This window comes from Cryptotermes secundus, unplaced genomic scaffold (assembly GCF_002891405.2).
Source record: "Cryptotermes secundus unplaced genomic scaffold, Csec_1.0 scaffold1682, whole genome shotgun sequence".
Lineage (NCBI taxonomy): Eukaryota > Metazoa > Arthropoda > Insecta > Blattodea > Kalotermitidae > Cryptotermes > Cryptotermes secundus.
Genome location: NW_019739983.1, coordinates 255,203 through 271,081, shown reverse-complemented (window position 1 = coordinate 271,081; position 15,879 = coordinate 255,203). Strand labels below are relative to the sequence as shown.

General features: G+C 38.8%; 1 protein-coding gene across 6 annotated transcripts in view; it reads right to left on the bottom strand.

Moving 5' to 3' along the window:
• Positions 1 to 15,879, bottom strand: part of LOC111872269 (rho-associated protein kinase 2) — a 125,141-nt gene that overhangs the window by 11,288 nt on the left and 97,974 nt on the right. For all 6 annotated transcript variants that reach the window (XM_023865978.2, XM_023865982.2, XM_023865980.2 and 3 more), the window contains 5 exons: positions 13,029 to 13,254; positions 9,971 to 10,130; positions 9,810 to 9,888; positions 6,907 to 7,120; positions 5,173 to 5,389 (listed from right to left, as the gene is read on the bottom strand). In XM_023865978.2, coding sequence (XP_023721746.1) covers positions 5,173 to 5,389; positions 6,907 to 7,120; positions 9,810 to 9,888; positions 9,971 to 10,130; positions 13,029 to 13,254 — 896 coding nt within the window. The remainder of the gene's footprint in view (positions 1 to 5,172; positions 5,390 to 6,906; positions 7,121 to 9,809; positions 9,889 to 9,970; positions 10,131 to 13,028; positions 13,255 to 15,879) is intronic.

The following is a 15,879-nucleotide window of genomic DNA, read 5'->3' as shown; positions in this document are numbered from 1 at the left end:
AGTTCAATAAAGTTCGGGTGAATATGTGTAGAAAGGCGTGTGAAAATGTTGCTTTGCGTCTGCAAGCCTGTGTTGACTTAGGTGGTGCCCAGGTTGACCAGCATCTTGAAAATTGATGACTTACGTGTGTGCGATTCCATTTTTTTAACCATTGCAATTGTTAACATTTATCAATAAAAATAACATCTAATCAAAAACTGCCTAATTGAGTCTGGCCCACCCTGTATATAACAAATAATGAAATCCTTTAATTCTTTTTCAGTAACCCTGTATAGTGTCAAATGGTAGGAAGACTGAAGGGAATAAAGAAATCACAAAACCTCTCTGAAGACAGCCAGTGTCCTGGCCAAGTTTTAAACCAAACATCTCCCAAATACAAGTCTAGAGCATTATCATTTGAAGTAACATTCTTGGTTCAAATAAATAATGGGTTCTCTGTATACCTTTAAACCTTATGTCTGTTGGCAACATGTAGCTTGGAATGTAGCAGATGCCTTTTTGCAGAACAAGATATTTTCAAAATGGCTACAATCCTTCAGTAAAATTATAAGCTGTTTCCATGCACTGCTTGTAACACATCAGTTCTCCATATGTTCCATTCTCTCATACTGCAGTCTAGTGTTCCCTGCCTCTCTCTTAATGCTACTATCTCCAACAGTCTGCTCACAGAGACCCTGCCAGCAAAGTTTTCTATTAAGAGTTGCTGCCACTGTTGATGCATCAGCATGCTTTTGTCATTCACTGTTTTGCTTTGTCACTTCCTTGTGTCAAGGAAAGCCAGAGGCATATCAGGAAATTTGGAGTAGGTAGAAATGAAATGGTCATAAAAATAATTTGTGACTGGCATAACACTCCCCATGCTAGGTCTACTATTGTACTCAGTACAGCCAAGAAGTCTGTATCTTTGAATTGTGCTTTTTTAAAACAAGGATAAGCAGTAATTTGAAAGTGTGTCAAATACAGAGAAATAAAACCGTTACACATCTGAATTAAAACTGATTATAAATTGTGCTTCATTCTTATGTAATTCATCTTTAGCTCAATATTACAAAATCATATTTTCCCAAACCTCAATATAACACTTGAAATTCTAGTCTGAGAATACACATTACCAGACTTTATGCACAAAAATCAACCACAAATCTTTTAATAAAAAGTGTGTAAACTATGTTAGTAAACATTGTACTACACAACACCAGAGCTTAGGCAGATAGCCATCGTCTTCTAACTGTGGAGACCTCAACATAACAATCCATATGGGATTTATGGCAAACACAGTTGCAGTAAAGCAGGTTCTTCTCTGAGCACTTTGGTCTTCACCAGCCAATTGTTATTTCACCTATGTTTCACAATTATTTGTAATCAAAGGCGTGTACAATAGGTCTATTAGAGGTCCTAGTACCACAAATGGTCTCATTACATTCCTACGACTAAAAGCAAAGATGAGAGATTCACACATCAGTGGTTATGAAGAATTCTATGAGGGAGAGTCAGTAAACAGTCACCAATGGATATTAAGTGTAAAACATGTGATGTTCAAACCTGAGAAAAACATTTATTTCTCAATACATCTTCCACCAATATTGATACAATTGTCCCATTGCTTTACCAGTGCATCTAAAGCCAGGGCACAGAAGTCTTCTGCTTATTGTCTCAGCCATTTCCACACCTCTGTTTCAACCTCTTCATCATCCGTGGGAAGTCTGCCACCAAGGTGCTTTTTAGCGGACCAAACAGATGGAAGTCACTTGGGGCCAAGTCTGGGCTATAAGGCAGATGTTCAAGAAGTTCCCATTGTGGTCCTTTAAATCTCTCTTGGTTTGCTTGAGCTGTATGGGGTCTGACATTATCACGATGAAGCAGTACCTCTTTTGGCATTCAGCCTGGATGTACTCTGTGAATTGCATCCCAAAGCTTCAACAGAACTTCACAGCACTGTAACGTGGATGGCCAGAGTTCTGCTGTGTAACAGACCAGTAAAGATACACAATACACACTGGCAATGGTGGGACGAGGTTATGCAACCCGCTTCTAGGCAATGGTTCAGTAAACAGACTTCTGCACAGGCGCAATGATGTAATACCGCAACAGTGGTAGCTATCATGTAACTGGCTTTCTATGGCGTTCGTGCTGCAACTGTTGCTATGCAATCTTTCAGTAAACATGTTCCAGTTATACAGGTTGTTTCCTATGTGTGATCAGTGCAGAAGCTATATAACAGTTAGAGACAGAATAAATTTCAGTATTTGAGAGTGTTTGAGTGTTTAAGAGACAGCGAGAGAGATCTCAATGCAAGATAGCCATGGAAAGGTCAGCATGTGAAGACTTAGCGTGTGAATTTGAAGACTTTGTGTGTGCAGCAGTACAGTGATATTGGGAGTGTGTGATCCAGTGAGACTCTTATAGTTTCTTGTTCAGATCTGTTACCAGGAGACGACTAATGATACTGGGAATCCTAGTGCATGTGCAGTGGTACAATGTAAAGTGTGTAAATTAACAATAGCGCTGTATTTAAGTGTAATTAAGACAGAGTGTGTAACCACGTGCTAATAAATCCAATCATCCTAACTAGAACCTGTCATTTCATCACGCATACCCCCCTAGACGAGACAGTATGATGTNAAAGTGTGTAAATCAACAATAGCACTGTATTTAAGTGTAATTAAGACAGAGTGTGTAACCAAGTGCTAATAAATCCATTGGTTACACACTCTGTCTTAATTACAATCATCCTAACTAGAGCCTGTCATTTCGTCACGCATACCCCCCTACACGAGACAGTATTATGCAGAATTCACATATTCACCATGCTTCTGAAAATGGGATAACAGTACTCCCTGAGAATCCCAAAACACGGTAAGCATAACCTTCTCACCTGATGGAATAACCTTAATACTTTCTGGTTGAACATAACTAGATGTTTCCATTGCAATGAAGCATCCTTTAAATCAGTTGGTAGTGATGCACCCATGATTCATCCCAAGTAACGCTCCTGTTAAGCACATCTTCTCCTTCATCCATACACTGCAAGAGATGTTGTAAGGACAGACATATTTCATTCATTTTTCCTCAGTCCTTCAGTTCTCTGGGCATTCACCATGTGCACACTTTCTGAAACTTCAAACGATCATCCATTATGCTGTATGCTAAAACATGGCAACACCCTAGTGAAGTTGCCACAGTCTGTTCTTATCCTCCTGTGAGCTCAAATCAACTATTCCACCCACTGCTCAGCTGCTTCTGTCACAATTTCAACAAGGCGACCTGGTTGGGCACCATCTGTGTCATTAGAACGCCCTTGAGAATTTCTTGATCCAGTTGAGAACCGCTTTAGACGAAAAACACTTCCCTCCATATACAGGATGCATTTCCTTGTGAATATCCTTTGCAATGAGTCCTTTTGCCCACAAAAAAATACAGAACAGAATGCTGCTCTTCAGTAGTATATTCAAGCATGGTCACCATTTTGACTACTGAATCCAGGCTCTGAACAGGCATATGTGCATCTGCTACCTAGACTGTCATGAAGCTAGACTGTACTGCTACCTAGTGATAAATATGGAAAACCTATTACGTCCATTAGAGCTATTTCACTTCCATTTGTGACCTATTTGCTGACTCTCCCTCGTATCTTTTGTGATATAACACTGCACGGTCAATAAGATCTAAAAGTCTGTGACTATGGTATATTAATACAAATATTATGTTTCTGGATATTACCCAATGTCCTGCCTTTTTTAACAGGATGACAGATAATGTCCAGAAACATAATTTTTCTACTGCATAGCCAGTTGGTTTGGACAGACATACATATTTACATCCTGACCAGTATGAACCCTAGTGAACAAGCTGACTCAAAGAGTAACATTTCCAAATCCTATCTGGGAGGTGATCAGTTCGAATCTAGATTGGAAACTAACTAGCCTTACTGAAGTTGTTCACAGCTTTCCTCAGCCCCTCCAAGAAAATTCTTGGATAGTACCTCAAATTACACTGTGGCTGTTTCCTTCCACATACCTTCCAATAATTATTAAATATCACCCTACCATTTGACACTTTCCTGTTTTTCTTCATTGTACTATGTCTCTGCATAATAAATTAATATCAATATTGACCTGAAGATGATGCTTCCCATTTATCTCCTATCTATCCTAGCTTTGTTGAATCTTCCTAATGGCATTTTCTAAAGCAACAATGAAAATCAAACACAATATAGTAAAACAATTCTGACTGGAAATACATCAGACACATGTTTACCTATATGGACTGTAGGTTTCATTTAAACCCATTTTAATTAGGCAACTATTTTCATGGGTATACTAAATTCAGTTAGGATACTGTACAATATTTCTCTCTCAACTTAAATATTTTCTGCAGTATCTGAAGAATGCACAATACTTGATGAGGAGATGATCAATTATGTTAAAATCCACGATGATGGTCCCAATAATTTCATCTACATATTGTGTCAACCTTGAGAGAACAATCCGTGCAAGTTCGAGGCTCTGTGTAACACTTTGCACAACACACTAGTTTTACAGTAGGGTGTGTCTGGCTCCTACCTAAGCCCCCAGCTGAAGGACCATTACTTGTTGGCTGTGTGCAACTGATTATTCAATGCACTCGCAGTTACCAACCATATCTGGAGTCTCGAACCTACATCTGGAACACGAGGTCATGCTATGCCATAGTGACAAGGAATCCACTTAACATGGGAATGCATGTAATCAATCAATCTACCCCACTGTCTGTCTATGAATGAAGGCAGGTGCCCATTTGTACTGAATTTTAATCTAAGAGATAACATGGGCACAAACAAGAATATGCTAGAAAGATACATTCTGAGATTGGTACAGACAGTTAATTGTATAAACTGTAAAGACAAAAATAGAAATAAACTTTAATATTTATCTTCCACTGCCTTGAGAGTGTTACCAATTTAAATGTTTCCATACCAGCAATGTCACACACTAAGTAATGTGAGGCATTTCAAGCCACACTAAAACTGGCCAAATGATGCTAGTAAATAACAAGCGAAGGTCCCTTCCCTCCTCTTAATGAAGGAACCAGTTCAGTGGTCATGAGAGTTGCATTACAAACATGCACAATGTGACTACAGCAGATTGCCCAAAAGCTTCCCATGCATTCTTGATGAGGAATTCATGCAGTCACCTTGGAGACACCCTGGCTCCATCCACTCCACTGTTAGCCTTGTAGCCAGACTTCTGTATTTTCTTGCCTAGCCTCTGGGTCCATAACTTCTGGTCATCAGAAGTTGCTGCGAGAAGGAGAAGTTCTTTGGCAGAATTTGGGTCATAATGTAGTTTGCATGGTGCAATCGAGTCTTCCTTGCGATCCAAGTGATCCCGATGTACCTTGATTCTGCACCCTACAAATCAGAATCAGAATCTGGTACTTGTTATTTCAGTGGTAATGTGTACCTTGCAAAGTGTCTCAAAATGTCTCTTTAGCGTGGCTGCCAATATAATAAACATTTTAGATGATTAGTTACTTAGCACTATTTAGTAAATAAGCTGGCAGATGATGATTCTTAAAAAGGTAAAACATTAAATTCTCTGCCTTGTGTGAAATCCAATGATCATTACTGTGCTCCAAACACCCTACCATGGGCCCCTACCCCAAGCCAGATGAAAACAGTCAGTCCATACCTTAACATCATATTTCTTTAAAATCAATTTTATTATTATTCTCCCATCAACACCCATGCCTCCCAAGTCACCTCAAAAGATAGAGATGGGGGGGGGGGGAAGTCTGTATACTTGATGTTGTGTTCCACCACCATCACAACTGGCAAAACAACCCTTTCTGACCTGTAGCATTCCTGAGAAGATTCTGCCAGACTTGTCTGTTCTGTCATGATTTACATCATCTTGCTTTCACTTCTTTGGATTTTGAAACAATAATTTTCTTTACACACCAAGGTCACCAGCCTTGTATCAAACTCCCAACCTGGAGGAACAGGTCTCTGTACACATGTCCCCAAGTGACAGGATTGCCCAGTAATATCCCTCAATATCAGGTTCTCTTTTTACTGCATTCTACGACTTGGAGAGCTACAGTGGAGGTATTCTAATCTGCCTCCTCACAGGAGGATATTATGTTCAATCTGGTAAAATATTATCCTGGTTATGATTAGTCCTTTGTTATCAACAAATTTTCATACATGACTTTAAAACTTCTAATAATATTACATGAAGAGGATAAGAGAACAGACAACAATGGATACTTATCCACTCTCAACTCAAACCCAAGCTGCACCTGACACAAATTAAATTTATCTCTGAAATACCCAGCATCATGTGGCATATCAAAGCTTCTGGCTCCAGCACTCCATTAGTTCAGTTCACGTTTAAGAAAGCTCACAACACAAATTCATTTATGAGATGTATTTCTTGCCCTTTTTTTTTCATCAGATTATTAATTATTTAGCAGTTTCTACAATATGAACCCCCAAAAAATTCATGATACAAGCCCAGACCCTACTTTGGGGCAATTTAACTCAGGTCACATTTTCACTAATATTTGTCCAACATAACTTCATATTATCCCCCATTCCACAACTAGCTTCTTTCAATGTAGCTGTTCAAAAGAAAATCTGTTCTTATTTTCTGTTTCTCTGTGCATGTTATTTGTCTGGACTGGCTCAGCGTTTAAGATTTTACAACTGTAACAGTACTAACAAAAAGTACAAGTCATATATTTTTCCACTTTTCCTTCCAGTCTGCATACTTATCACATACATGGCGCAGAAATATGAGATGTAGTGTCCTCATGCCACAGTAAAGAGATTCAGGATTACTTAAGTGTAGACAATATGATACTAGTGCCTGTACTCCTCCAAGGCATAAGATTCAGTACTGCTACTACAGATTAAAGTAAACTTACGTCTGCACTCCAATGCAGGTGGTGGCCTGAACATGTGCCACAGAGGTTTGGTACAAACCTCACAGTTTGTTGGCATGTGGTATGAAATCTGTACAAACTCATGACCTTTGAGACTGATGGTACCAGGTTTGTCATCACGTAGAACTGATAATTCCAGCTGAGATAGGCCTCCATCATCCGGTCTCCTTGCCTCCCCCTCTCCTGCATACAGAAGCTGCACAAACATCATAAACAGCTAATATATTACACCGCAATGTTTAAAAGAGAAGGGACCCAATCTTTCTGAACATCAGAATTTGTTTTTCTTTTTACCATCGCCCCAATGCATTAAGCCATAAATATACATGGGGAGACTGAAGGCAAAGTTTCATACATGTTTAACCTTGGCAATAAACAGATCCGCTTCATCCTGGAGAAAAAGCTTCTAGTACCATAGGATAAGAGGCTAGGTGAGCCCCATAGCTGGTCTGGACATGCTGATAAAATGACTGAACAACAAATGAAATAATATAAATGACAGACCAAACATAAAACACACTTCGGAAGATCCTAGTTTCAATTTGGCTTCTAATAACAAAAGATCTTGGAATATACTACAGCCTGAACCCAAAGAAAAATAAAAAAATCAGAAACAGCTTCAAATGATGTATAATGTAGAAAATATATAATATGGTGTTAAGAAATGGGAAAGAAAGTGATATTTTACGAAGTTTTCACTATAAATCTACTAATGCCTACTATTTTAGCACCATCATCATCTTTAAGCAACACCTACTAGAATGTCAATATCACCATCATTTCAAAGCCAGGTATAATTCCTCAAAGTCACAAGACTACACTTGCAAAACATCTATGAAACTTCCAGATATGACCACTTTCTCAAACAGTTTCAAACGACAGGAATGCATAAATTAGTATATTTTACCATCTGTAAGAGGGATAACGTAACAGTCTGTATATGTGTTATTTTAATAGCTGAAGACAACATAACTAAATAAAACAAAGGGACAAAAGAGGGTAAATTGCAATGATGACAGCACAGCAGTGCATCAACCACAAACAAGTTTGCATAATGATGATGTAACCACACAATCTCAAATGACAAGTGACTGGCTGTGTGTGGCACCTGTGAAATATGTGGATCAGCTACGCCCATTTTAAGGCACTAGACAAAGAAGGGCTGGGGGGGGGGGTAAAGAAACCTATGTATGTTGAAGCCATTTTTGTCTGAGGTGGAAAAGAACAAAATAAAAACCGTAAGAAGATGCACACACATTTTAGCTTGTAACTGATTAATCACTGCAGTATATGAAATTTACTGCAGTCACATGCTTTAGATTATTAGTTTTAGATTAAACATCTTTAAATGCCCACAAACAAGAATAACATAATGAGAGTCTTTCTGGTTATGATCAACAACTTTTATTTATCGGAAGTCTGTACTAACAGACACAGATCAGAGAGTTGCACAATTTTCAATTTAAAAGGTCTTCACTGGAAGGAAGCACACACAGAAAAAATGACTCAAATTCTTCTCCCTGTATATATTTACTCTGTGTACAGAATGAAAATATTTGACTTTAACATTGCATGATACTGAACATAGAATATAGCACAGATGCAAGTTAGTTGTGCAAGGTCATGTAACCGCTCAATATGAACTACTGGACTTTTTCTTATTAATTACATTTGTATTAAGTTAAGACCACGTAATCCACAAATAATGATCCGGCACACAGCCACCTTTTTACACTGAGAAGTAACATAATTCAAATCTTACGACATAATTCAAGTTTCGCTATGTGGACAGGAAGTAAAATCTGGTGTATTTCCTGGAATTCTGGCAGTTTCAGCAGTTGGAAGGTCTTTGAGAATTTGAGAGCTGATAGTTTGGAACGGCTATAACTTAGAAGAGGGACTGCCTGAGCCTCATCCCCTGATCTTAATAGATAAAGTTGATGTCAACTTTAGCGTTAGGTCAGTAACTGCCAGAAACACACAGCAAAGCAACATGATTGGAAAGTCACTAATTTAGGGAACCACCTAGTTTTCAAATTAGACAAACAGTACATGTTTGGGGGAGTGGATTTTTCTTGGATTCTGCAGTTCATGAACCTCAGGATTCAGAGAGAGATCATTCTACCTCGAATCTCTTCATAAAACTTTCGACCAATACAGACACAAAAACTACGTCATTTCGATAAAATACAACTTCTAGTGGTAAAAATCGTACACGTTCAAATTCATGTAAGTGTAAACAAACTGAGTTTCTGTTAAGTTCAGTGTTATCAAGAGTCAATAAATAATTACTGAAAGTACAAAGTTGCTTGTAGTGGTGTATATGACAGTAGCCTGAGGATCTTCCTGCCCTGCCCAAGGCTTTTATGACCCTAGATGAGAATTCACCTCTACCATTACTGAACAGAACCCAGCTACTCCCAACTTTTCCCTACTTGCGAGACACCTTGGTAATCGTATATGAAAAGAACCCTTGCCTGCTAGCAACAGCAACCACAATTCTCCTTCCTTCCCACCTAACTTCTTGACACCCACGAGACAGGGAAGGAGGGCAGTGTAACTCTAGTGAAGGCATCCTGGAACACGGTACAGGTGAACCACAGCATGGGAAAGAAAGGGATAGAAGGTGAAGGCAGTTATAAAGTGACCTCAAGTCAGGCATAAGACAGTTGCAAGTGGCGACCAATGCGTGGCATAAGTTCACCCATGAGGGAGGTCAGTTACAGTCATAAATAACATGCATGTAACAAATCAGTTCAGCATGCTATTTTAAGAGTTAAACCAGATTACATTTAAAATAATCACTATGTTTCTTTTTACCACCTCTTCTGTGTTTTTGCAGTTTTTAAACCTTCATGCTTTTAAATATCCCCAATGGCTCTTACCTGAAATATTCTTGGAATATCTGTGGGATCTGCTCTAATTACATCCCCTTGTGTAACAGATCGCACATGAAACACTTTGCTGTAACAGATAAAAGCAGGTTAGGTGAAGACATACTAATACAGGCACAAACATAGCGAAATGGTACATCATAGTGACTCACTTGAGGTCTAGAATAAGAACGGGATCTGTGTTCTGCTTATCATTCTCTGAGTTGTAAAAGATTATCTTCTTCGATGACACAACCACATACTGCTTCTTCCAACCGTGCCGTCGAATATTCTGCTTATTAGGTACTGACAACCATCCCTCAAGCCTTGACTCTGCAAAACAAATATAAATATGGTCAGTATCTTGCAGGCCTACTTTCCTTCAACTGACAGATGATCTACATCAGTACTAACAGAATTGATCAGTCTTGTACATGGCCAAGCCATTTCTAAAGTTACAGAAACAGGACTAATAACAATATTTAGTATGCAAGTGTACCTCAAATTTTCAAGATTGAACTGAGAGAAAGAATCTGTCTTGTTTGAAAGTTGATTTTCCAGTCTGACTTCCAGAATTTTTGGACAGCTGCTTTTGCTATGTGGAATGACATGCAAACTACCTAACTGATCAGAATTGTAATGGTTGGCAATGCCAGCACAAATCAACTTCTCAATTAAATCTGTTTGTCCCAGTCTCCTTTCTGTCCATGATAAAACAGAACGTAGCCCCAGAACTGATTCTTCTAAATACAATGACTTATGAAAATTGTTCACTGGAAAAAGATCTGATATCAAAAGGGATAAGGTAGTACAGTCTAATACAGAGCAAGAAAGTGACTGATGTTATACTCGTATAAGACAAAAATGCCATATTTATATTGAGTGAATTCTGCCACACTAGCTGCCAACAATGTTAATCACACAATCTGCAACCTGTATGACCTGCATCAATTCTTTGTCATCAGTGGCTTGTGCACAAGATTAGTTTTAGTGATGGCTGCTCCATAAGAAGATTGTCATTTAGTTGAACATCATAATATAATCAGATTTTTTACTGCTGCGGTGTTTCACCAGTATATATATATATATATAGTTGTATGGTAGCAGACTACAGCAATGTGAGCATGAATCACAGAATGTGCATAAGTGGATTCAAAGATTTAAAGGTCAGAAAAGTGCCAATGATAAATAAGCAGCCAGGAAGACCAATGAAATGTTGTGCTCTTATGTGTAGGGCCAAAAAGCAGGTTTGTACTTTAGGCCATGGCCCAAATACAAATGTGAAGCCAGATGGAGTCTTTAGTACCTTTTGCCACAAAGAAACAATATATACATATCACTGTGTCTGTGAATAAGGGCAAAGTAACAAAATTTACAAGGGAGGGTCAAGAACAGTTCTGCATTTGTTTGTCCACAAACTGATGGCATATGCAAGAAAGAAACTGAAGATATTGTAGCCTTTCCCCATGTCTAATTAAGATCATGAGAGGTGGAATGATATTTCGTATTTTATTTTCATAACTCCATGCTTTAAAATGCATTCCCATTTCTTAAACTGTATTTCATACTTCTTTCGTTTATTATTACACCGCTTTGTATTACAATTGACAAAGTATTAGAAGACTGACCAAGATGTGTTTAATTTTCTAAATTACAATTTGTTTCTTTGTGAATTTAAAGGGGAGGATAACACAATATTTTAAGTGATCAAAATTATTTCATTTGTGCAATAAAAAGCTTTGCACCAATTCTGTGTATCACATAGTGAGCAGCCCAAGGTACAGTGCATGGTAGCCAAGATGGAAAGCACTTCCATACCTTGGGTCAAAGGACTTCATTTTTAAAAACTAGATGTCCACATTCTTTTCATATTTCTAAAATTCTAGGAAAAAACAGTATGAAAGGGAACAAATCAGGCTTTGTCTGTTTAAGATAGCTGGTAGTCCTGCCTGAGGCATATGGGACTCCCCCATACATAATACAAAAAAACTAGTCATGCCAATAATTTCTGTCACTGTAATGAAGTTGTTGTAATAAAACATATTCATTCTAACATCATTACACTATAATTCATGAAGGCGGTAAGGCAGCAGGTAAGAATGATTCAATTTTATTGATAGATTTTTGAGATACGAGCGGGGACCCAAAAATAACCAGAAACGACCTGTTGCGCGCGCGCATGTTTTGTAATTACGAGTTGTGCTGCTAGGTGGTGTCAGCTGGGGGTCTCCCGCGACTGTTAGTGAGCTGGCGTCAGTCTGAGTTAAGTGGTTTGTCTGTGGTGCTCTGTTGTGTGCGTTCCTGTTTCAACCCTTTGGCGATTAGTGAGATGGCCGACCAGAAGGAACAAAGAGTGTGCGTGAAATTGATGAAGATCGTCGAAAGACCACTGACCAACTTTCTGAGGAAACGAACATCTCATGGAGCACGGTCCAGCGAATTTTAACCGAAGGTTTGCACATGAGACGGGTGTCTGCAAAATTTGTTCCTCGCTTGCTCGGAGATGACCAAAGAGAAAACCGCGTGAATGTTTGCCGCGACTTGAAGAGTGAAGTGCAGTTTTCCCTAACAGAAAGCAAAATTTCACGCACACTCTTTGTTCCTTCTGGTCGGCCATCTCACTAATCGCCAAAGGGTTGAAACAGGAACGCACACAACAGAGCACCACAGACAAACCACTTAACTCAGACTGACGCCAGCTCACTAACAGTCGCGGGAGACCCCCAGCTAACACCACCTAGCAGCACAACTCGTAACTACAAAGCATGCGCGCGCAACAGGTCGTTTCCGGTTATTTTTGGGTCCTCCTTCATATTTAACACCGTTGTTTCAAGTACATAGGTTATATAGCAACAAATCAGAAAGGAAAATGATCATGGATGGTGATTAAGAATTTGGAAGGTGCAGTCATTTCCTATTTAAGGGTACATTCCTGCAATTCAATTGAAGAGAATGAGCAAAACCACAAATACGTGTCAAAATAGCTGATAATACAGCTGGCATTCAAACTGGTTACATTCCAAATACAAGTCTACAATGCAACCACTACATGAACTAGCTTGTTAATTTAATTTAACTTCTGATTATCAGATATTATTGAGTGACTGGAATAAATATGACAATTAAATCTAAATAACTTTTATGACTCCCAGAGGAAGACAAACATTCTCAATCTGCTTGTGGCACACATATCCTCTTCACATTCTACCCCTTGAATTTTATGCCTCTTACCTTGTCCCATGAGCTCATCATCATTTTCAGCACCACCACTGCTAAGGGAAGCTGTTTCGCTGCTAAGGGAAGCTAGTTTCCCTTGTAGTTGCTCTATCTCAGAGTCTTTAGAGTCAAGCTCCATTTGCAATCGCACACGTGTCAAGTTGTCCTCCTGTGCCTGCGACTGCAACTCCTGCAGTTCCTTCTGCCATTTTGCAGCCATCTGGCTGTACTTTTCCTTCTCCTGCAACAGTAATGTGATGGTTAACTTCCAAAGTAATGGGTTTCTCAGAACATCAGTACTTATGGTTCCATTCTTAACCTCTACTGTAGGCAGACATTTAGTACAAAGTATTGACCTGCATCATCCAAAAATTGGGAGTGTTAAATCTTCTGATACCATGGGGTTAGCAACCAAGTTTTAACTTTGGCATAGCAGTTTACTGTCTAGGAATAAGGGATTTTGAATCTTCTGGCACTAAAGGCCTGATAGTCACATTTTAACTTGAGGGTACTGGTATTAGTGTTGAAAAAATGCAACACTAAACTGTGTGCATGTGGTGTTGCAATAATGCAATGTGCAATTAATGAACTGGGAGATATTGTTATTACATTTGATAGCACGGTGCTTCTTTTCACAAAATATCAAGGGATTCCAATACTGACATAGTCTGGTGACAAACAAAAGTCTGAGAGATAAATATTAAATCAAGTGACTATGTACAACAGATAAAAGTCTTTCTCAAGAAGCCAATAGTTGCTCTGCTTGTGAATAAATTCCCCAACTTTCATTCCAGTCAAACATTAATTATTGTGTACAAAAATGCCTCCCACTAGATTCCATTCTGAGCCACATGAATTCAATTCTGATCCTCACATTTGAGTTCTTTAAGGTCCATTTTTATTATCCTCCATCCGTGATTAGACACTCCCTGATCTCCTTCCATCAGATTTTAATCATAAACACACATATACTTACAGAAAATGTACTTTTCATGTAGTGCATCTCCATCTGATATGAGATTATCCAGAAATGAATTAACTGTGCTGAACAAAACACGACTTCATCACTTGTTTTCATGTTTGGAAATATCCATATGAAACACCTTTCGCATGGGGGCATGAGGTGGCATAGTTGCTTGAGGCACTATGCTACAAGTTGGAAGGTTGCGGGATTGAATCCCGATGAGGTAATGGGGGTTTTTTAATTTACCTAATCCTTCCAGCTGCACTGTGACCCTGGGGTCAACTCAGCCTCTAACAGAAACAAGTACCAGGAATATTCTTGGAATGTTCTTGGGGGTAAAGGGCAGCCGATGTGTAAGGCTGACAACCTTACCGCCATCTATGAGCGGACTGTCTAGCAAATGTGGCAACCTCAACATCTCACAAACCCACGGGCCTTCACGGCCTGTTACAGGGATACCTTTACTTTTACTTACACCTTTTGAATGCAAGGGTGATGAAATATTCCATTTGATAAACTGCAGGGATATCCTCAGCACAGAGCCCGCCACTTTAAATCCCATGTGCTGGTCCTTTGTTGGACTCAGTCAGTTACAAGTTTTATGAATGTTATAGACAATCTGGAGTCAGTCTGAAGGAGGCAGGCAGCCTCAATGTGTCATTACAACCTTCTTCTTTGCAGTGGTGTTAACAAACTGTTTGTTGCAATACTTTTGTGAATTTTGTGACTGTTTTCTTGAAGGGTCTGCATATATTTTTCTCTGTAATTATATCCCAATGTTATTTTCCACTAGGTGTGCAGTGGAAGCAAAGAGATGAACAATTGCATGATGACTCATGATTCTTTCAGTCAATTTAGCCAGGATTCAGACATCGATATATTTGATCACATTGACCCTGATGCCGAAACACATAGGATTGATTTGCGTGACAATTGTAGGAATTCTGATTATGGTCAGGCAAGTGCAATTATAGGCAGCGCAGGCAGTTAATGGTTACAAGGACGACAATATTAAAGATTGGGCTCTCTGGGACAAAAATGACCACAATATCTATATACCATTTTGTGCCTCATCTGGTTATAAACCACATCAAAATGGACAAATGTCTGTTTACAGACACAAATTTTTATCCTTTTTTTTTTTGGTGCAACTTTGAAGAAATAGCTGCTGAAATTAACAGATATGTAAGCAAAAAAAAAAATTGTATAACATGAACCAGCTAATAGCAAAACTTTGTCTCATCTGGAGATCTGTAAGAACATGACTGAAATATTGTTAGGAAATATCAAAAAAGAAGGGGGGGGGCAAAAGAGAGGAAAACCAAGTTGAACATATATAGAAAATTGTCTCAATGGTAAACTGCACCTAATTCAGACAAATGATGGGAGGGAAGGTAACAAAAGATTATGCAGCTTGCTCCAGCAGAAAAGTGAAAGGAGGAGAAGATAAACATAATTATATTGTGACACATGTCCAATTGAAGAAAATTATAGGATTTCGAAAGCGCAGACCCAGATGGGATTTGGAGAAGTTATATGCTCAAAGACAAAGCATGCAAGAGACCCTAGAAGAGAAACTCGGTGCAAGTGAAGGTGAAAGCGGAAATGCTGAAGCACAGTGGAACAATATAAAAGAATGCATGTTAGATACTATCAGTGATTTGGTTGGTAAAGTTGAAAAGATAGCAAGAAAACCATGGGTTACACAGGAGATGATGAGTAAAATGGAGGAGCGAAGGAAATGGAAGAATGTCAACAATGAAGAAGGCAGGAGGAAATACAGGAGACTGAGGAATGAATTGAAAAGAGCCACGGACAGGGCCAAAAAGGAATATCTTGAGAAGATATGTAATGAGATTATGGAATTTCAAAGAACAGGCCGTTATGATTTGATGTACATGA